Genomic DNA, 23,454 nt, shown 5'->3' with positions numbered 1-23,454 from the left:
GTATAGTTCCACTTTCATTATTGCTGCAGCATTGTTTCACATGTGTGGCACATATAATATCTCAGGTTCATCTGGAAGTAGTATTGTGTATGCTACAATGTGAAATGTGTTGGAAGGTGACCTGAAGTCTGATGTGACCGGTGGTTTAAAAAACAAAAAAAGCAAATCAGCAGCTCCCATTTCGATATTTTCTGGTTTTTTACTCATTTTTTAATTAGCTTTTTATATTTTCCTTTATTTTATGTAATTTGATGTAGCCTATTACCATACTTAAACGTCTTCTGGAAAAAGTCACTTTTACAGATAAATATTTTATAGGTTAGCTTAAATCTGATATGATGGGTGTTTTGCTTTTCTTTTTATCAAATAATAGAAAAAAATATGTACAGTCAACAGCAGTTTATTTGAGGTTTCTTTGTATCCTTTGGTCAAAACCAAAGACCTCATCAATCTGATAACCGAACAGATTGGCTTCGTGTCCGAATGAGTGCTCTGGTCACTTCAACGTAAAACACTACAATCTTACTCGGCCGGACACTGAAACATTTATGAATCCTAAATGTTTAATGATGCAGCGCCACATCCTAATGCGTGCTTGCTGGTGACTGAATGCTGCAATGTAAACACGGAAAAAGAAAAATCGACAGGGATGACTTCACTTTGTGCTGAATGAGAGAATATATTGGACATCTCAATCACACGTTACTGTACAGTAGAGGCAACTCTTAGCATGTGGCATCCCTGTTTATTTCTGACTGCTAACCACAGCACAGTGGATGGAATTAGCTGCTATTGTTTTTATTGACAAAAAGGGAAAGTAGATGCTTAAAACTACTTATAGTCAGCTCCCATCAGGGAGGCTGGCATGTTGTTAATGCTAACGCTATAACCAACATTAGCAGTGCAATGCCTCTTGTTAGCAATAGACAAGCTTTGTAAGATATTTAGAGTACTGAAAACATTTTTTTTGTAAAAAAAAGTTTTTATTTTTGAAATATGATGTGTCCACTACAGTGGACATTGGAACCCCATACATTTGAAATTGAACCTTGATGGCAACCAGTTTGTCACAAAGAAAATATCCAAACATCAACATAAGAATGAACTTCACATTGACAAAACTGAGCACTGTTGCCTAGCAAGAAGGTTCTGGGTTTGATTGCTGACCTGGGGTCTTTCTGCATGGAGTTTGCATGTTCTGCCTGTGCATGGTGGGTTCTCTCCGGGTTCTCTGGCTTCCTCCCACAGTCCAAAACATGACTGTTAGGTTAATTGGCCTCTCCAAATTCTCCCTAGGTGTGAGTGTGTGTATGTGCATGGTTGTTTGTCTGTCTCTGTGTTGCCCTGCGACAGACTGGCGACCTGTCCAGGGTGTACCCCGCCTCTCGCCCGAAACGTTAGCTGGAGATAGGCACCAGCACCTCCCGACCCCAATAGGGAAAAGGGTGTAAGAAAATGGATGGGTGGACGGACGGGTGGGTGGATGGATGGATCGGTGGGTGGGTCGGTGGATGGATACAGAAAAAACTAAAAATAATTACAAATGTCCACTACAGAGGACAATTTTAAAACTTTTAAATACTACGATAAAATACAGTCAAAATAATTCATAGAATGTTTTAATATGCTGCTAAGAGACTTATTTAGAATATGCCAACAAATTTTAAACCAAAATTTGCACAATAAAAATTTTTATGCACTTAGCTTTCTCTTCCATAAAATGTGCTTGTACTGATGGACGCCATTTTTATGAATGAGAAAAAGGAAGGTACAAAGCCCCACCCCTTCACGTTTGGTATCATTGAAAGCCCTAAATGTCTTCTGTAGATACTAAAAGGTATTAATTCAGTAGTATGCACTGGGTGGGAGATATTCAAGTTTACAAATGTCCACTACAGAGGACAAATGTGAACTACTTGTTGTTCAGGAGGCTTTTACCATAGAGACCAGAATATAGAGAAATCATAAAATATATGCCTGAGCCTTCCTGATACAGGAAGAAGCACCAATATTTTTTATGTTATCTTATCCATCACACTTATGTGAACTACTTGTTGTTCAGGAGGCTTTTACCATAGAGACCAGAATATAGAGAAATCATAAAATATATGCCTGAGCCTTCCTGATACAGGAAGAAGCACCAATATTTTTTATGTTATCTTATCCATCACACTTTTCTTAACACACACGCAAACACACAAAGAAAGGTAATAAGGAAACCTTATTGACCACCGGTTCAGAGCTGCCTGTTAGAATATTGTTTTCAATAAACCCACTGCCTATATTCAGCAGAAAATCTGATTCTGCTGTTGTACACAAAAATTTGCAGTAACATTGAAGTCCTTCTGAAGTTATGTTGAGGAAATAAAAAAAAAAGTTGCATAAAGCTTACTATGTTCTTGAATTTCCAGCAAAGCACTAATGAGTACGTTATCATTAGTGATAACAGCTTTATGGCGCAAAGCAAAAGAATAAAAACATAACTGGAAAATTTATTAAGAAATTTAAACGGGGCCTGTCAAAGCATGGCCATTGGTTGGAACCCAGCGTTCTGATGCTAAAAATTAACATCAATGCTAAGCTTAGCTAGCATGTAAGAAATACCATGTAGAATATTAATGTTATATTGAACTGAATCCATTCAGTATGTAAACATAAGTGTGTAAGCTAAAATGATCCAAAATGCTAATGTTATCCTAAATCAGTGTTTCTCAACCTTTTCTGGGCCAGCGCCCCCTAGCCTTTATCGAGGTCCGTCACCGCCCCCCACCAAAGAATGTGTAGGCTACTTTGCACCGACTATTATTTTATTATTAATATTACTATCACTATTGTAGATGTTTTGATTTTTATGCTTGTTTCTGTATTTATCATCAAGATAATTTCACAGAGAACAAAAAAGTCATGGGAATAGAAATGATTTTCACAGGCGTCTAAGAAAAATTTAATGAATGGACATTCAACTCAAAATTGGTAGGCCTAACTGCAGCCAATCAGAATGGAAACAGTATTCTTATTCTTTGTCATTTTCTAGTTGTTAAATATTCCACAAAATGACCAGATAGATGAACAACATGCCAGTTCAAACTTTGGTCTATCTGCAAAACGACTGAGCTCTACAACATTAAAACATGGATAGAACTGTAACTACATTAATCATAACTCTTCTTCTCTTCAGTGTTTGTCAGTTTCTGGTGGTGCAGCTCTGTGCTGCCTTCAGGAGAATGGGACATCAGAGTATCATCCATAAAACTTTACCCACATGGCATTTACTGTGCAAACCAGAGCTTTCAGTGGAAAAACTAAAGTTACAGGCCCTTTTAATGTCATACAAATATGAGACAGAAACATGGATTATATCTTTATATAGACTTGTCTATTGATTTATAGATTAATAGTTTTACTGGACAGAAATTACAAAGAACAAATCTGGTTCTGAATCAAATCCTAATAAGTCAAATTGAAAGTGTCATGGAGTCATCAGCCTCATGACATCAGCACTGACATGAAAAATAATAGTGAAGAAATAAATATATTAAATCTAATTAAAAACATAAATAAGTGATCAGTTCTTTACTGTTGTGGTTTGTAAGATATATTTATTCTCAGTAGATGTGGTCTCAACAAACCCATGGCACTTTAACAATATTATTTTACCTTTTATCTGGAAATAGTGTCTGTTTATTTTGCCATACATTCCTCTATATTAATTATTGCTCGACAGGTCTTGCCATAACAGTTTATTCCTCTGTATTTACTTTAGTTTCTTAGTTTATTCTTGCATTTTGTTCTTCATTCATTTCCATTTAGTTTCATTTGATTAGTATTGTCCTCTCTTGGTTTATTGCCATGTCCACTTTAGTTTCTTTCCTGTTGCTAGATTTATTTAATCATTTATTGACCACCAGCAATCTTCACTCATCACCTGCTGCGCCGCCTAATCGTCATGTGTTTCACATCATATGTTGATTTTTCACTGTTCAGCTTCAGATTCTCTGTTTTTATGCCATAATTCACATCTAGTTCGTCGCTCCGTTTTATGTCCTGCTTCTCCTGTTTCAGAGTTTTGCGCAATGTGCAGGTCTTTTTTTTTCTTTTTTAAGCCCCCTAAGGTGCAGGGATACAAAGTGAGGGTATCGTGATTTTAGTCATTACATGTTTATAAGAGCGATTTTCTGCTGTCCTTCCATGGTAGCGGGCAGCTTTCAAACGGAAATAAAACACTTTTTAATATAAGTTGCTGCTTTGACATGATCACAGAACTGCCAAAACATATGTACAAAAATACCAGACAAAGTGAATCACAGCAATGTCATCAGCCGGTGTAATGCTGAACTGATGCGGTGAAGCTACCAGTAGCAGGAGTGGAGCTGCGCCAACGCCCACGTTGAGAACCGCTATCCTAAGGGCTGTCAGTGGCATGTGGGGTATGAATGGCATGTTGTCTTACTTTAACTTGCTCCATTCAGTTTACTAAACATAGCTAATATTTTTAAATGAGATAAAAGTATTATTTAAGGGAAGGCATTGCACTGCTAATGTTGGTTATAGCGTTAGCATTAACAACATGCTAGCCTCTCTGATGGGAGCTGATCTACTAGCTCTTTGTTCTAAGCCATCCATCCATCCATCTGTTTTCTGTACACCCTTGTCCCTTAGTGGGGTCGGGAGGGCTGCTGGTGCCCATCTCCAGCTAACATTCTGGGCGAGAGGCGGGGTTCACCCTCTCGCCCGGAGAGGGTGCACCCCCGGGCGAGAGGGTACACCCTCTCTGGACAGGTCACCAGTCTGCCGCAGGGCAACACGGAGACAGACAGGACAAACAACCATGCACACAGACACCTAGGGAGAATTTAGAGAGGCCAATTGACCTGACAGTCATGTTTTTGGACTGTGGGAGGAAACCGGAGAAAACCCACGCATGCACAGGGAGAACAAAAATTCTGTTGGAGAACAAGCAAACTCCATGCAGAAAGATCCCGGGCCAGGAATCAAACCCAGGACCTTCTTGCTGCAAGGCAACAGTGCCTTGCAGCAACAATGCTGGGTAAACAGAAGCCCTTTGGCAAAAAAATGACTCAGGCCATTTATAAGACAACAATTTATAGTGTTGGCGAATACATATCAGAAACAGTGTGCCACATCACTTGTCGTGCATCATTTTTACCTAAAAGTAAAAAAAGAAAGAGTAAAGAGGTCAGGTACTAGGGGACCAGGTGAATTAGAAAATAATAAAAAGGGTAAAAGTAATCTGACGGGTTCAAAGGTAAAAGCAAAGTACTTTTAAATGCATCTGGTGTCCCAGATACTGTATTGCATATAAAATCGCTGAAGAGGCAAAGCTCCTGTATGGCGCAAATATCAATACATCAGACAATATTCTATTGATTTCACAAACATTTCGCACCACGGTAATTTGTCTCTATACCTCTGCTGTTCTTTTTGTTTTCACTCTTGAACTGTATTTATTTCACTCACACAATGAAGCCCTCCGGCACAGAAATCCTCAGCAGTTAAATTTAGCCCGAATACTGTGTACTTTGCTAACACACATTTCACTTTGAAACGCTTCTGAAAAATGGATGAGATTTTTTTTTTAAGGGTTTCAGTATAAAGAGTGCATGAATGGAGAGAAGGGAAAAAAAACGAGGTAGACACTGGATTTATCACTAAGAGGAATGCAGAAACAAGCTCCAGAGACAGGAACAATTAGAACAATTAGCTCAAAAATGTTGCATTGAACAGCCTCCAGACGCCAGTCATGTGTTGCATAACGTAAAAAAAAAAAGACTCTAGTGAATGTCATATGACAGTCAGAGAGAAAAACACAGTGCTGTATTTGCTACAGTTTTTCCCACCACTACTGTTTGTAGTATAGCCTAGAATTGAAAACACAGCTGTTACTTTTATAGCATCTTCCCTGCTGTTGTCACAGCAATTCAAACAAAGGTTAAAATAAAATGTTATTCACATAATAGAATTAGTAAACAGTATCACAGAGCAAGTGAAATATTTTTTATCTGGTACTACTATATGTATGCTCACCATCCTCTATGTCACAGGTGTCAAACCCCAGTCCTCAAGGGTCACTGTCATGCAGTTTTAAGATGTGCCAAAGGTACAAAACACTGGAATCAAATGGCTTAATTATGTCCTTCTTGTGTAGATCAGTTCTCCAGAGTCCTGCTAATGACCTAATTATTCTATTCAGGTGGTGCAGCAGAGGCACATCTAAAAGTTGCAGGGTAAGTGGCCCTTGAGGACTGGAGTTTGACACCCCTGCTCTATGTATTGAATACTTTTTCTACAGTGCTGTATAAATGGGTCTGCCACCTAAAAGATTTCTTTTGTTTTAGCTTTTTTTGTCACTTACAACTACAGTTTGCAACTTTTATTGTTTTTTTTAAACTTCAGTTGTTTTTTTACATATTGGTTTTAAAACTGTCACTAATGTGACAGTGTTGTATGAGACACAATCTGTGGGGGGAAAAAATGTAATCTTGAGATTGCTACTATAGCGGTCTGCAAAGATGTAAAGCTCCCGGTCAAAAACAAAAAATCAGAGCCAGGAGGAGGGTCTTAGCGCTGTCAATCACCTCATTTAGGAGGTGTTTCCCGTTGGCATTTGTTCCGTTAAAATCTCTACTTTTTCTTTTTTTCTTTTTGGGTGGTTTTGTACAAATATGATGCATCTTACCTTTATTGTGACAAGGACTTCAGGAAAATGGTCTGCACTGGAAAAGTGGCTGACCAGCAACAGGCCGGTAGATAACTAAAACAACAACAGAGGCATTCTGTTTCATTTGAACTAATGAAACAGGAGCCAAGCTGTAGGGTCAACATAACTGGGTTTTCATTGACAAATCTGGTTTAACCAACTGGAACATCGAAGAATGGCCCATAAATGATGCTACAAGCTGATTCTAACTAGAAAAGTCAACTTATGGTTACTGACTACACCTAACAGGACCAATGCCAAAGGAGAGCAGAAAAGACATTAACCTGCATATCAATATCAATAAATATGGCTGACATTTTTTATCATTATATCAAATACCACAGGTCTCACCTGTTGGACGTCAGAGAAAGATTCAATAACAGTATATCTTCTGGGTTAAAAACTGTTGCTTTTTCATCATTTGTCTTCTAAACTTGTATAAAAATTCAATGCCATATTGTCCAAACAAAATTTATTGATTGGTGACCAATTCCTGAATTAGGTTGTTTCCCATAAAGAAATTAAAAGCATTTAAAACTAAAACAAAAAAACAGTAATCTCTACTACATCTTGTGCGTTTGATCTTTTCACGTTTTTGTTTTTCAGTTGAACTCGAGCAGTGTGACGCATGACCCAGTGAACATGAGGTTGCCATGGTAAACCACTAATCCTGCTTCAAACTGAAATTAGGCGTTAGTAAAACTTGTGTATCTCAGAGAAAATAGACAGAACAAGTACATTAATTCAGTATTTATATCTCACAACACAGAATGTATTATTCACATAATCAGCTCACTGCTTATTACACAAAGGAAAAGACTGTTTGGTTTGATTTTACAGCTCTCAGTAACAAACAAAGCCTTTAGTCAATACAGAGAAAAAATGTGCATGTATGTGGAGTTTTTCACAACACTTTTTAGAGTATTACATTGTTTACATTAGTTTGATGATGATGATGATGATGATGATGATGACGACGACGACGTCCCCAATAGCTTACTTGCATTTTTTTCTGACTGTTACAGATATTTGGGATCAGATCATTTTTTTCGATTGAAAAAAATAGAAACAAAACTTAGAGCTTGTGTTTGGTAGACATTGTTCGACTACAGTAATTTTACACTCTGAGCTATTGACGTGTTTTACAAGGCGGTTAATTGAAAGTTGATGCCAAGTTATTATTGCCCACTGCAGAAACGACCAGAAGCTCAGACTCTGTAGAACAGTTTGGATCTGGGGCTGGACAATAAATCAATAACAGTACGTATCGCGATATGTCAGAAACTGCACTGCATTCTGGGGGATGTAGGCAGAGAAAAGATATTGGCCACTCAACCTCTGACAGCTAGGCCTGTCACAATAACCAATAAATCAACTAATCACATGATAAACTAAAACAAACTAAATAATTTTTATTTGCTTGATTTATCGATTTTCAGAAATCATTTTATTTGTGGTTTCTGTTGGGGTTTTTTTTATTATTTATTTTGGATATTTAAAATGTCTTCTACTTTCAATGTTTAAATGTTCATCTGAATTTAAAGTTTATTTATCTTTGAGAAAGTGTTCTTTCGTTGTTCTTGCATTATTACTATTATATTACTTGAAAATTTTCTCAAAATAATATTATTGTTTATCGCAATAAGTTCTGGGATAATATTTTGTCTGGCAAAATTTGTTATTGTGACAGTGCCTACTCACAGCCAGCTAAGAAAAGTTGGTTGCAACAACAATTTGTTACTTAGCAACAAGCTGTTGAGTAATTTGCGCAGCAACAGTTTCAGATTTTGCCACCGTCGCTCGTAACTGCTTAAAAATAAAAAATGAGATCAAGTGACAACTGTGGATAAAACAGGGAAGGTGTGGTTGTATTTCATATTTCAAACAAAAAAAAAGAATCAATAATTATGAATATTGACTGATATGAAACGTTTATATTGTGATGAGTTTCTCAGCCGTATCATCTATTTGGAAATGTTGGAAATGTAAAGTTGCTGCAGCCAATATAGTCTCTCTCTTTATTGTGAATATTATTGAAAAAGGTAAAAATCACTGAATTTGGCTCAACAGGCATAAAATGCTAAAGAGCCTTGATCTGATCTCAGTTAAACTTCCAAGACATCCAAAATAGTTTCCTTTGACTTCAGATTTTTAAGAAAAGAAAATAACTCACTGCACCATAAACAGCCATTCAATTAGAGCACAATTATTTCCCCCCCGAAACACAATTATGAAAACAATTAGTTTCCTGGGAACATAATTCCGAGCAAAACGGCTTCACAACAAGTCGTTAGTGCTGCAATAAAAATGTTCCAGTTTAGCAAGTCTACACAGGATATCCCCCCGAACCCCGCCGGCTGAAAACAGCTTTATAAACACGAGAGATTACCCACCCCAACAAAGTGTACACTTCCCTGAGGTACAGCGGTTAATTAGAGGGTTGTAAATATTTAAAGGGAACAGAGAAGCTTTAAATGAGGTGCGCCGAGAGTGTGAAATTTACAACACACGTCCCCAGATGCGGCTTCGATCCATTTCCAGGGCTTTTACTTCGACTCGGTGTATTTAACACCATAGCCGAGAGCGCGTCTTCAGGCTCTGCCTTTTTCTCTTCCCCTGCTTCAGTCTCAATTTAACGTTGAAAGCGAGATCAGATCTTTCTGCCAGCAGACACAGGATCAACAGCTGAGGGGTTTAACTCAGGAGCAGCCGGAAATCAGTGGAAATATTCAAAAACAAATGTTTTTGTTTTGTTGAACAGGTGGAAAATAAACATACACTTAATATCTGTCTTGTATAGAGGACAAAAGAGTCAAGGTTAGATAATATTCAACCTCATTTGAACACATAAGTAATCATAAAACCAGTCGCTGTAGCATTTTTATAATGAAGTACTCATTCCTTATATTCAGAAACAACCAATCAGAGGCAGAAGGAGGGACTTTGCACTGTCAATCAAGTTTATGTATGCGCTGTTCACACCCTCCATCGAAAAGCCTGTACAATCAAGATTGCTGGTTTACTGTAGCTATGCTAATGGTGGAGAAACAGCCTAATATTAAAGGGAACACCATTTATCTGCTGTCATCGGTGGCTATGCTAACTAGCCTTAGCATTCACGGCAAACTTCATTATAAACTGACAATGCCAAGACTTTACTGCTGATTGGTTGTTTCTGACGAGGAGGTTGATGGATGCAGTTTGGCATGCATCATAAAGCTATCTATCTATCTATCTATCTATCTATCTATCTATCTATCTATCTATCTATCTATCTATCTATCTATCTATCTATCTATCTATCTATCTATCTATCTATCTATCTATCTATCTATCTATCTATCTATCTATCTATCTATCTATCTATCTATATATTAAAATTATAAGCCGAACTTAAAACCCATTTTTTTAGAAAACGGCTTTTGACTTTTAACTTTTAGCATTTTTATTTATTATTTTTTACCTTTTTTTATTGTGCTTGTGTTTTTAACTAGCACTGATTTATTGTGTTATGCGTTTCATCTTGTAAAGGACTTTGGTCAATACACGGCTTTGCTTGGAAAGTGTTATAGAAGGATAAAGGTCTTCTATAGCACTAAGGTCAAGCTTGTTTTTAAAAATGGAAAAATACGTGTTAATGATCATTTGCGTGTAAAATCATGAGATTCTAGCCAAGTTGATATTAAAACACAAAAATAAATGCAGGGATAAGAAACATAAAATAACACTGCAGAATAAGAAATATATAAAAAAACACCATAAAATGTATATATTCTTGCATATACTCAATGTTTACTTTTTTTTTTTGTTTGAAGGCGTTTTATTTAAAGAGATGAGAAGTGAAAGCTCCCTTATGTTACTCAGAATTACATCCCAAGTGTGAGATTAATGATAAAGTTTATTATAACTATTATTAAATTATACTGAGATGTCACTATTCACTTTCAACACTGTGTGTGAGGGAAAGAAATGCAACTGCTGTTCACAATTCTCCATGTTAATTGTATCCTATTGTGTTTTAACACAAACTAATTAGATTGACTTAAATTGTTGCATTAAAGAAAAATGTTCAGTGAGGAAAGATGTAAAGGAATCTGCATGTTTTCTGGTTCTGCTCTCCTCTGCAGCGGTGGAGGGAACCCGGGCGGCGCGGTGAATAATTCTCTGAATTCCCTGTTCGTGTCAGCTCTGCTTTACAAGAGGTAGCTGCACATCTGAAGCACAGCGCAGCAAAGTGCTGGATGAAAGCAGCACTGACTCGGCTGTGGGATTTAAAAAAGAAAAAAGAAAAAAAAAAAAAAGTGTGGTGAAATGGAGCGTTAAATGTTTTAGGGCACACTCTAAAAGGACATTGTTCGGCTTTAACATGTTGCTAATCACGGCGCTTTAAAGCACTTCAGGAAATCTGTCGGTCTGCATCACCGTCGAAGCGCAGAGGAGATTGGATTTACGAGAAATGTTTATGAACTGTTGTGCAACGTAAAAACAATCCTCAAGATGTTGCTGTTGCTGAGAGAAACCGACAATCTGCTGCAGAAGGAATAACAATGAAACACAAGCAGGTGGCAAAGAGCGACCCGTCGCTCCCAGCAACGTCGGCTCCGAGTACTGAAGTCACTAACAAGTCAAAGTTAGATAAAAAGTCGCGGAGGGTTTTTATGTTTATGTAGTTAAATTACAGAGGGGGAAAAAAAAAACATAAAAGAAATTACAGGGATAAAAATCTACTCAACAGTTTTAGGGCACATTTGTAAAGTGTGCTTAAAGAAACTTTAAAAGTGCTGAAGTAATGATGAATGGTGCACTGCTGAGTCCGGTCATCTGTCAAAGTAATGGATGCTCTGGAGTTAGGAGGGCTGCTAAACGTTCAGAGAAGGTAGAGGAGTTGTTCACGCTGCAGTTTATTTCATTCTTGTTAGTTTGTCAAAAATGACTGACTGCATAAAATCCATATATTCTGTACATGGACAGACAAGTTGGATGGCAGATGTGCTTAAAATACATTTTTCTTACATTGCATTACTTAACTCAAAGTCATAGATCCTTAAAGAGGCAGTGCTATGTAAAATTAACTTTGTTGAGTTTTACTTTATGTTATAATGTTATTCCCTCATCAAAAACATACCTGGAGTGTTGTCTTGATTCTTTCATTCATGTTTGAGAAATCCTTCAATCTTCATGACAACCATTCAGCTGTGTAAAATGCCTGGTTGGACCTAACTCCGCCTTTCAGGACAAAGCTCCGCCTCAGAGCTGCTGACTTCCCCAATCAGCTCCTTCAGACTAGCTAGAAGCAATTAGCGAACACCTGGTGGAACTGAGCATCTATTCAGCTCATTATAGGAGCTACTTCTTAGTAGCTGCATTTCCGTTGACCATAAAATTAAACAGTTTGACATTTTAAAAAAATTAATTGGTAGAATGGAAACACTCTATTTATTAAAAAAAAGGAAAACTCTCCTTTTTCGATAAGAGGTTTTGGCGCTAGGATAGTGTTTTTTTTTTTTTTTTTGGCCATATCAAAATTGGTTTATTTTGCAAATCTGCAAAGGAAACACTTTTTCCGCATCGTACGAGTCACATGATCATGAAGAAGAAGACGAGAGGCAGAAGCTGAAGGATGATGGCGCAGAATGGATTTTAATAATTTATCAAGTGAGCAAACTTCCTCTTGTGATTTTATTTGTGTTTCTTATTTAATGGAAACATCGCAATTCTCAACTTGTTTTTTTTTTTTGTTTTTATTTTTTTTTTACATTTGCAGAACATTGACAAATTTTAGCGCACATTTGTAATGGAAATGCAGCTACTGAAACGCTGGTAAAAACTTTAAGTGTTTAATAGAGGAGCTATGTTGTGATGACTTCCTGAAGACGGAGTTTCAAAAAGAGCAGGAGCTTCTTAAAGAGACATAGACCCAATTTCAAGGCGTTAAATTACAAAGTTAAATTTCTTTAACTTTTCTCTTCATTTTGTAAGTCATAGTTGACATATACAGCATTTTCATAGCAACAGATTGTGAAACAAAATGGCACTATGTACCTGGAAAACACCTAACGCTACCCCTTTAAATAACGGATCAGATCCTCCATTCAACCTTTGTATTCACAGTGTAACATATGCTTTGGCCTCTTTCGGGATCCCCCAGCCACAAAATGTCTCCTACCTGTTACTTTTAGTTGCGTTGTCCGTCGCACCTGCTTGGATCCGTACTGCAGTGCGCACGTATAGTTCCCGGCGTCGCCCTCCTCCACCTCAGGAATCCAGACGTGCGTAGTGTTGACGGTAACGGAGCTCCTCCATTCCACTCGCTCACACTCCTAACAGGAGACTCCCGTTTAGCCGAAGCAGACGCCAGGAGAATAGGTGATGGTGCGTTTTCAGGGCCGTACCTTATACCAGGTCATCTGCGGTTGTTTGTACGGAGCCAGATAGTCTTCGATGTCGGGACAGGTGATCATTTTGCTGTGGGTCACCTCGGCTTTCTCCAGGTGCCGGATCTTGCTGCTGTAGCACTTCCCCTCGTCGCTCTCCTCCACTGTCATCGACATGGACACTTTCATGCAGTACGTCGAGTTCCTGAAGAGGTCACAGGGAGCAATGAAAAAATTGTCATAATAGGAGATATAGTATGTTTCCAGAAGTAAATTTTTTGAGCATTCCCTAATAAAAGGAAGCAGTGTCGACACACATATTTAAAACAAAGCAGCGAGAAATGGTAGAAAAGAAATAGTAAATATTTGAAATTTATGGCACAACTACACTGAAAAGAAACATTTTTGGTCCTGATTTAAAGGAGTTTAATGTTTCTTCTTCAGGTTTCCAGGGAGTTGATTCCAAAGCTGAAGCAATGCACCTAATGGCACTGACTACACAAATTAAAGTTACTTTTACATGTTTGACCAAACTTGTGAAGCTGTGCGAAATACTTTTGTAGACCCAAAAATATGTGGTTAAAAGTATTTTGTAGACAAACTGTAAAGTTTGTCCAAATTCTGTTCCAGGTTTGAACAAAATATTTCAAAGGCAGCAGAAACACTTACAGGTCAGACGTTTGATGACACATCGACCAAAATATGCAGCATCGCACACATTTAGGCACATCATTTGTGTCGGGAAAGTTAAATATAAAAACATATTTTGTATACGCAGGCCTGCACCTCTGAGGCGTGAAAGGACTCTTGAATCAATCTGAGTGGGTTTGTTTGGAGCTGATTTGTTTAGCCATCCAAGGATTAGCCACAACAACAGTGACATGAGTCATTCCTCCATTTGCTCAAAACAGAAACTGTGTGAAACGGTCTTCATATCATTTTCACGGCTGGAATGCCAAGCAGACCCTCAGGCACTGTTGTGGGTATTTTTTGTCAAATTATGGCCCTCCTAAGCTACCGTACAGGACATCATGGACGTCACTGAAGGTTTGAATCCACGTAAACATCTGACAAGCTGTTAGCATTCTGTTAGCTTGTGATCTCACTCTACATTTTTCCTCAGTGAAGTTACGCTGATGTGTCCTTGAGGTGACTTTAAGTCAGAGGATTAAAGAAGGCGACTTCAACGTTTTCAACTTAAATTTGGACTTAAAGTCTTAGGTTGTGCTGAAGGTGATGGGGGTTTTGTATGTTTTTGTGTAGGGAGGCTCAGCTTGGTGTTTTCTCCCAAGTTAACCTCGAGACACAAAGCAACATTGATCTATTTCTCTTTCATCCTCTGTAACACTCACACACACACACACACACACACACACACTCACCTATGGTCCTTTAACAACAACCTCTCATCTAAGTGGATCTAAACCACTTATCCCATCAATTGAGTGTGTGTGTTGCTTATATGTGTGTGTGTCTTCCAGAGGGTGCTGGGATTTGGGTCACTGGCCTAACTAAGACCACTGAGCATTGAACTTGGAAAGCTTTTTATCCATCCAGCGCTCCCTTTCTCTCCTCATCATCAATCTCTCTCCAACCTGCAGCATCTTGTTTTCATCTCCATAGATTGTGTTACGGTTCTCTCTCTCTCTTTTTCTCTCTCTCCCTCTCTCTGAGATAGAGAGAAAAAAATGATTATAAAATTTTTTAATTTTCTAGAACAAGCAAAAAAAAAAAAAAATCAAATTAAAAAAGATTGATGAGTTCTAAAAGTCAAAAATGTGCATGAAAAAAATTTTGAGATTGACTTCAGAGATTAACTTCAGAGCGCCAAAAGTTCAACATTTGTGAGAAAAAAAACCCCCGGTAGCAATTAAGATTCATTTCAGAAATGTTCTCAATATTCTCCAAAAAAAAAGTCAGAAACTTGTGAGCTCCAAAAATCAAATATTTGCAAGAAAAATAAATAAATAAATTTCTGAGTTTTTCCTAGAACATTTCTGAGATTAATCTCACAATTTCTGAGTTTGAAAAGTGAGATGTTTGCTTAAAAAAAAACTAGAAACTGTGGGGATTATTCTCATAAATTTTCTAGAAAAATCTTGGAAAGTCAAAAAAATACTGACTTCTGAAACTGAGAACATTTTCAAAAATATGTTCAACTTTTCAAGCTCAGAAATCAATTTTTTTTCTAGAAAATCTCAGTTTTTTCTCTGAATTGTACTCCCTTTTCTCTATGTACAGTAGGGCTAATACACCGTCGTACTACCCCAATGCGAATGAAATGGAAAAAACCTTAAAGTATCTCAAATGTTTGCATTTCATCTATAATTAAATAAAAATCAGCTCCACCTGAAACAAAACCTCACAACCTTCAGTGTGAGCACAACACAAATTGTGCATAATCAAACCAAAGTCAACAAATATAACATGGGATTGTATTTTGACTTCATGTGTAACACACAGTCACCTGAACAGAGACATTCAAGTAAGGTATGTAAACATCAACTCCTTTGGGTTTCATTGCAAAATCATTTCTTTCTCTAAATATAAACATCGTATTTCATTGATAAAGCATTTTTTTAAAGGTAACATTGCTACTAATTGTGCTATAAAATGATGTCTAAAAAAACATAATATTACCTCTTTATTGCTTAATTTAAGTCTGTCAGTTTTAAATAACATCAGAAAGTCAAAACATTTGTCAAGAAGAGGAATAAAACAGATGAATAAAACCTGACTGTAAGTGGCAGGAAAGTATAAAAAAAAGAGTTTGGTTTATAGTCCAGAAAATACAGTACTTAGCAAATCTCTACATAAACGGACAAAATGAAACATACAAAAATGGAGGATTTTCTGTCTTCTCTCATCGACCCAACAATCAAGAATTACACATTAAATCACTTTCGTTGCTTTGATTTATTCTGTTTTTGAACTGATACAGTGTACAGCTACATGTGTCTCCTACATGTTTCCTTCCGTTTGTCATTGTGTCAAACCCGCACACATTAAACAGGAAAAAAAAATCACACACACACACAAAAAGGCATTATGTTTACCTCATGATAAAGTCGTGATTCAGTCGGACTGCAACGCAACGACATGTCAAACTCGTGTTTCACGCTGCGCAAATCTTCCTCAGCTCAGTCTGTGTGTGGGTGTGTGTTCGTATCTGGTGTTGTTCAGAACACATTAGAATGACTTTGTTTGGGGAAAAAAATAATAAACGCCACAAACGTCTTGTCATTGTGCAGCGCATTACTGATGGAAAAAGGTCTGTAGGCTAAAAAAAGAAAAAAAGAGAAAATAATGGAATCATTTTTTGCGTTCTGAATTAAACACAGTGCGGTGAGTCAGTCTTCCAATCCACCGCAATGCAATCACAAAAATATCCAATTTGGAATCAATCTGTGGTTACTGATAAAAGGAGAAACAAACAGTTACTATAAATGAAAACTCAATGTCTTATACAGTAGGATGCTCAAAATCAGTAACAACAGCAGATTAGGTGGGAAAGAATAAAACGGCGTTGGATCCCCGAACACGTATTTTTGACACTATTTGTACCGTAATTGGCTACACGGGAGAGAAAATCTTACAGATGAGCCACATTTCAGATCGATTCAACCGTTTCCTTGGCGACGGGTGTATTTTCAAATTCCCTCCGTGCTTTTTGGGGCCTGCCGTTTGGTTTGCAAGAAAACCACTTTGGGTGTAATTTGTTATGACAAAGTAGCGTTTTGCTGGAGCAGAGCTTGAAGGAACTGCCCAGCGGAGGAAAGTAGTCGGCCGCAAACCCAGAATTGAGGCATGCAGGAAAACAAGAAAATAAAGGTTCGAAAATATACTAAATAGTTCGTGCACTGATTACACAGTGCTCTTTAACAGCTTCTAACTACCTTATTATTAATAAATTTTAGTGCATTAATAATAAGGTCTGCCACACAGTTTAGATTTTTTGGGATAAAAATATTAAAATCTTCAACTTCATAATCATGCACTGCTTTGTGTCCAATCATTTTTAGTGCAAACTGGATCTAATACTTGAGCGTTTTGACCCAATGTAGACTAAAGTTATGAGTTTGGACAACTTGATGTTGCCATTATTATTATTCATTTATTGATCCATGTTTCTACTCTCATTATAAAATACATTTAGTCAGTTTGTTTATTTTGCTGAGCAACTTTTACAAAAGCCACCTGCTGTACTGGATTGAGTTTATCCTCCAAGGTGGGTCTAACTTTAAAACCCAACCCAAATGACTGAAGCTTGATTGCTTGTTCTTTTTTTTTCCAGCTTCCACTGGAGAAGAACAGAAATTCCAATTACATGAAATATTTAAAACGAGCCACAAACAAAATCCTCACATCCGCTTGCAATCTACAGCACCCACCGCGTCGATAAATCAGGCTCAGCCTCCGTGCAATTACCCTCCTATGATCAGGGCAGGCTGCTGGAGGCTGCACTGAATTATGGAGCTAATAGACGGGGATGTGTCCGGGCCAGCAGGCAGCGTGTTTATACCTGGATCTCACCAACATGCAGTGGGAGAGCAGGGACCCCCGCACACGTCCAGGCGCTCACTCAGGAGCGGCCGACGCCGTTTCTGTAAATTACGGGCCGACGAACTCAAAACGCTCCAAATTACGGACGTGAGCCTGAACATCGACTGTGTTCTGTTAATGAGATTAAAAAGTCTGCTTGCGATGAGCTTTTTTTTTTACATTAAATGTTGACAACTGGAAAATGTAACATCATCTTCAGACGTTTATTAATCATGATGGGTGCAAAAGTGGCCCATTTTGTGTAATTAAAGTTTCAAGGTCCTTTTAAGCCGTGTTAAAATGAAAGAATCTGAGCTACGGTTGAATGTGATGAAACTTCATTAAACTCTTTTTTTTGTGAGGTACAATTAAAGCAGAGAATGCTTTTACTTTCAACATGCCTGTCGGTTCAGTGACACTTGAAAAAAAGAAGAAAAAAAAGAACTAAAGCCGAGTTCAACCTCCCTGATGTTTGTAATTATTTTTCAGCACAGCCGGCCCAAGTCATTAGCTGTATGGACCCCCTGCTGGAAGTGAAGGTTCACTGGACAGGTTGAAAAATGGGATTGTTGTAAACAGACAGCAGCTAGTTTTATATTACAAATGTGCGCAAAACTTTGACAATGTTACACTAATGACAAAAAAAAACACAATTTTGCAATTGTAGTGTTTCCTTTAAATAAGAAATGCTATTAAAAATCACACATGAATAAGTTTGTGGACACAATAAGTCATTAAATAAAATATGCCGTACCATCATCCTCTTACCACTCCCTGTGGTCGTCTTTGTGTTGCCAGCGGCAACGTCCGATTGTTGATCACGTGATTTGAAAAACGTGTTTCCATTGCAGTTTTGCAAAATACACTAATTTTGATCCATTGAAAAAAGCACCTCTTTCTAGCATGCAAACTTTTTATCAAAAAACTTCAGTTTTTTCAAAACTGACATGTTTCCATTAGGTAAATTCATTTTTATAATTCCAACTTGAGCCATTTTGAGGTCAATGGAACCACATCTACCTACTTAATGGTTCACAGGATACACAATCACAAACTGTTAGGAAGGTTTTGAGAATATGGCTGTTTTACCTCAAAAACTCTACTGTTTATGAGAGCTCAGGCTAGCTTGCTAAAAACTAGCTCCTTGTTCTACGCTTTAATTCATGCAGACGGTCTGGACCTCTGGTTATTGAGAAGAAATTGTTTCTTGGTGGCGTGCACTCTGTTGAAGTGCATGCCACTTCAACAGATCGTTAAGATCGCTAACGCTAAACGTTAGCGATCTTAACCAATCGCTAACGTTTAGCTCTGTAATGCGCCAGTGTGATTGTGAAGGAAGCTATGCTATGAAGCTAACTGGAAATTGTGAGTGCTCTAAACTCCCCCTTTCCCACCTGACCACCACCAGAGCGAAGAGGGAAGTGCCAGGCAGAACGACATCTTTGTCAGCAACCAAAAGTCTTAAGCATTCCTCTTACTCTGGAACTGTGGAGGAAGACAATTGCGAGGCTAGTGCCAGGCATGTTAGCCGCTAGCTTTAGCCTCCAGAAAACAAAGCAGGATCCAAATAGGAAATGAATTGCTAGCTTACTAGTTCACTCTAAAACTGGTGGACAATAAGCTTAACTGTACATGGGCCATCAAACATATACTCATTGTGTCTCCAGAGTTTGCTGTAGGTGCCCCTCAGTTTTGCACTTATTGGTAATTATGACTTTAAATCAACTGTAATTCCTTTGATAAGAGAACAAATCAACTGTGTGCGTCCAGTTGTCCTAGTGGGCACCAAAGCTCGGTCCTAATTCAGTTCAATTAAAAAAGACGTTATTAATCCCAGAGGGGAATAAATGTTGTAATTCATGTTATGCAATTTTTTTTAGCGTTGTAGACCTACCCAAGGATCAAAGAGTGTGTATATCTAGGACATCACAGAGGAAACCTGTTAGGCAAATAAAAGACTCTCAGCCTGTCTCTTAGCCTGTGCATTAGTGTGGCATCAGACACACTGGATAATGCAGAGAATGATGAGGACGAAACAGGAAGCTGCTACGGTCTTGAAACAAACTATGTGCCCAAATATAAGGATTATTGGATCTTGAACATCTTTCAACTGCTACCCGAAAAATGTATCTGAAATCTGCCTAACAAAGAAATACATCTTTTTTTGTTTCTTTAGAGTTCTCAATTTTAGGACCGTTCTATGTGAAATCAACTTTTTGAGCTTTACACCATGTAATAATGTTATTCTCTGGAGGGGTTGCCTTGATTATTTCATGTATGTCTGAAAAATTCTTTAATCTCTATTGCAACCATCCAGCTGTGCAGAACTGCTGGGTGGACCCAGCACAGCTTTTTAGGCACATCTCCTCCTCAGCTTCAGTTTCTAGGTTGCTGAGCTTCCACCTCACTTACATCCCCTCCCTCAGCTCCTTCAGACTAGCCAGCAGCAATTAGCAAACACCAGATGGAAATGCACATTTCTTATACGAGCTGCTTCTCAGAGAAACACCGGTAAAAACATTGTTAAGAGTTAATAGAGGAGCCATGTCGTAATGACTTCCTGCAGAGATTCAGAAGGAGCAAAAGCTTCTTAAACAGACAGAAGCCCAATTTCAAAGTGTTAAATTATATAAGTCACATTTCTCTTAAGTCATATTTAATATAAAGCATTTTTTTTCAACTGACGGTAATAAGGTCACTTGACATTGTGCTATAAAATAACACAATGTGCCTGGAAAACAATATTTCCCTGTTAAAAGCACACTCTACACATGATCACAAATAAAGCGGTTCATGAACGTTAAGACTCTGCTGAATGTTGACCCAACTAAAATGACTCAGATCATTTTAAGTTTGCCGTACGTATTTCCTAAGGTGAAATCTGGACCATTTACTTGTTTAATCAATCAATCAATCAAATTTTATTTGTATAGCACATTTCAGCAGCAAGGCATTTCAAAGTGCTTTACATAATTAAAATAAAAACAGAAATAATCAGTGAGAAAGAGAAAGATTTAAAAAAAATAAAAAAACAAAATAAAAATAAAAACAAAAAAACAAAAAACATTACATCATTAAAACGTCGAAAAGAAAGAAGAAAAAATAATTAAAAACATTAAAGACATAAAAACATGGAAGACATCAAAACCCGCACTCTAACCCTAATTTAGCCATAAGCAACTCTAAATAGGTGGGTTTTAAGTTGAGATTTAAAGGCACCCAGTGTTTCAGCTGTTTTACAGTTTTCTGGAAGTTTGTTCCAAATCTGTGGTGCATAGAAACTGAATGCTGCTTCTCCTCGTCTGGTTTAATAAGGGCCTTTACAGATCGTCATGTTTGGGTCCATGCCTTCTGCTCCTCCTCCTCCAGCCTCCTTTTCTCCCCTGTCTCTGCTCTTTCCCTCATATCTCCACCAGGCCAGAAAGAATTCAGAGAGCCCTAAACCTCTTCAACATCAAAGTGTCAAAGTAAAGCTTACTTAAAACTTTTTCTCCCAGGCACTCCTGGTCGTGCCAGCAGGAGTAGGCTTACGTTGGCATGAACTGGCACATGTTAGCACACGCTGGGATGAGAGCGATACCAACGTAGATGGCTGCCAAGTTACTGAGAACTGCCAAAAAAAACTTCAAATGACCGCTCTCTCCTTCTCTGCTCCCTGTTTACCATCCACTCCTTCCTTGTTAGTCTACTGGTGTATATTTTGACCCCGTCCAAACTCTATTTTTGCAAGTGCCTGTTGTCGACTGTCATTTCATTTGACCAACCATCTGTAACTGCACACGTTTAACTTTGATGGAATGTTTTCTTGTGTGAGACAAACAGAGAGGGGAGCATTAATTGAACACCAGCACAGAGGACGTTTGGTGTAAAGTAAATAGAGCATTCCAGAAGAAGAACCTCAAAGCGACTGTGAAACATGGAGCAGGATGTGTCATGTTCACCGTCACAAAATTCCCCATGAATTTACAGGTCCTTCTCAAAAAATTAGCATATTGTGATAAAGATCATTATTTTCCATAATGTAATGATAAAAAATAAACTGTCATATATTCTAGATTCATTGCACACCAACTGAAATATTTCAGGTCTTTTATTGTTTTAATACCGATGATTTTGGCATACAGCTCATGAAAACCCAAAATTCCTATCTAAAAAAATTTGCATATTAGCATATCATTACATTATGGAAAATAATGAAAAATTATCATTATTTTCCATAATAAGGGGTGAGACAAGCGATGTCAGAGACTGGTAGATGGTTCAATAAAATGGCCCAACCGTAGCTAGTGGGAGGTTAAATGTTGTTTATTTCTCAGTTAGACAATGTTTTTAAGTCAATTACTTTCATTTTCTGAATTAAACAAGAATAAATTGTAAGAGTAATTAAAATGATTTAAAACTTTCTCATGAAAATGTGTTAAATCTACAATATGCAACTTTGACAACAAAAACTACTTATTTGTTAAAACCATCTCTATGCATTAGTTAGGTTACTATAGCGATCTGCAGGTCAAAACCAATTCCAGGAGGAGGGTTTTAGTGCTGTCAATCACCCTCTTGCTTTCTGACCTAGCTGTGTATTTCTGCAGTTAGCACCGTGAGAATCGAGGGAGCTTCATTCATTTCTTCCACAGATTGTCTGTCTGAAACTGTCACAACATAAAGATTATTTTAACAAATATGTAAAAAACACATGTTTTACTGGAGCTTTAATAAAGAACTGAACCATTCATGTGGCGTTCCAAAGGTAAGCATAGAAACCTTTCTTCTATGCTTACCAGCAGTTTCAAATAGGTTAAATCATTTTGGAATGGGTTAAATGGGGAAACTGCAGCACACAAAAAGCCATTTCCTTTCTGTAGTCAACCAGCCATAAGACATGCAACCACCCTCAGAACTATCAGCAAGAATTCAACATTCAAGGAAAATATCAATCCACCACTCTCTTCTAAAATCATGTGTGTGTTTTCTGACTCCATATTTGATGTTTTTCTATGTTGATTCAGACTTGTTAGCTTCTCTACTGTGCTGAAAACTGTCCTGCTGGTGGAAGTCCTGACGTCCTCCTCATGTTAAACCAAAACCAACTGTTTATAAAGTATCATTTGCTGCTAAAGACTTTTTGATTAAAACGTCTTCCAAAAAGTCACATCCCAAGAAAATGCTAACATGTGACATTTGTGTCAAGATAATGCAACACAGTCATCTTAAAATGATTAATTATTATAAAAATGTCATTTTATTGGAGTGCTGGAAGCGGCCTAAAATGCCAGTGAATGTGTTACTCCGCATTAGCCGATATAACAATCCTTTCTGCAACCAAATCGGCCTTTTCTTATGGTTGATAAGAAAAAAAATCAAATGTTTGCATTTGTAACTTGACAAAATATTCAAGGCCAATGAATAGACTCAAAGTGTATCTTCTCCTTCCTGAAAAAAATAAAATGACTATTAATTAAAAAAGGGTGGAGTTTAAGCCTAAAACGGGAAATACTGCAATTTTCTGTTTTCATAGATTTTGAGAGAAGCCAAAAAAGCCCAGAGTATGAAATACAGTATAATCATAAAAATAAAAAGTTGGTCAAACGAAACTATTAAACAACTATAAAACTTTCTGTGTGTGTGTAAACATAATACCATCCAACTTTGTCATTTTACTAAAAAGTTTCCCAGTTAATCTTTGTCATCAGAAGAATCTCTAACCAATCACCACGTCATCAAAAAATGTGCAAACCTTCAGCAACAGGGGTCATTTTGACTGCACCAAAAATACAAAGTCACCATGCCAAAAAGCCAGACATATTTTCAGCCACCAACTCA

The 23,454-nt window shown here is 37.5% G+C and overlaps 1 protein-coding gene across 3 annotated transcripts in view; it reads right to left on the bottom strand.

Moving 5' to 3' along the window:
• il1rapl2 (interleukin 1 receptor accessory protein-like 2) overlaps positions 1 to 23,454 on the bottom strand; it is a 397,523-nt gene that overhangs the window by 117,048 nt on the left and 257,021 nt on the right. For all 3 annotated transcript variants that reach the window (XM_081611918.1, XM_081611917.1, XM_081611919.1), the window contains 2 exons: positions 13,111 to 13,297; positions 12,885 to 13,038 (listed from right to left, as the gene is read on the bottom strand). In XM_081611918.1, the coding sequence (XP_081468044.1) occupies positions 12,885 to 13,038; positions 13,111 to 13,297 (341 nt within the window). The remainder of the gene's footprint in view (positions 1 to 12,884; positions 13,039 to 13,110; positions 13,298 to 23,454) is intronic.

The sequence above is a fragment of the Poecilia reticulata genome, chromosome 10 (assembly GCF_904066995.2).
Source record: "Poecilia reticulata chromosome 10, P_reticulata-male-v2, whole genome shotgun sequence".
Taxonomy (NCBI): Eukaryota; Metazoa; Chordata; class Actinopteri; order Cyprinodontiformes; family Poeciliidae; genus Poecilia; species Poecilia reticulata.
This window is presented reverse-complemented; position numbering and strand designations above follow the sequence as displayed.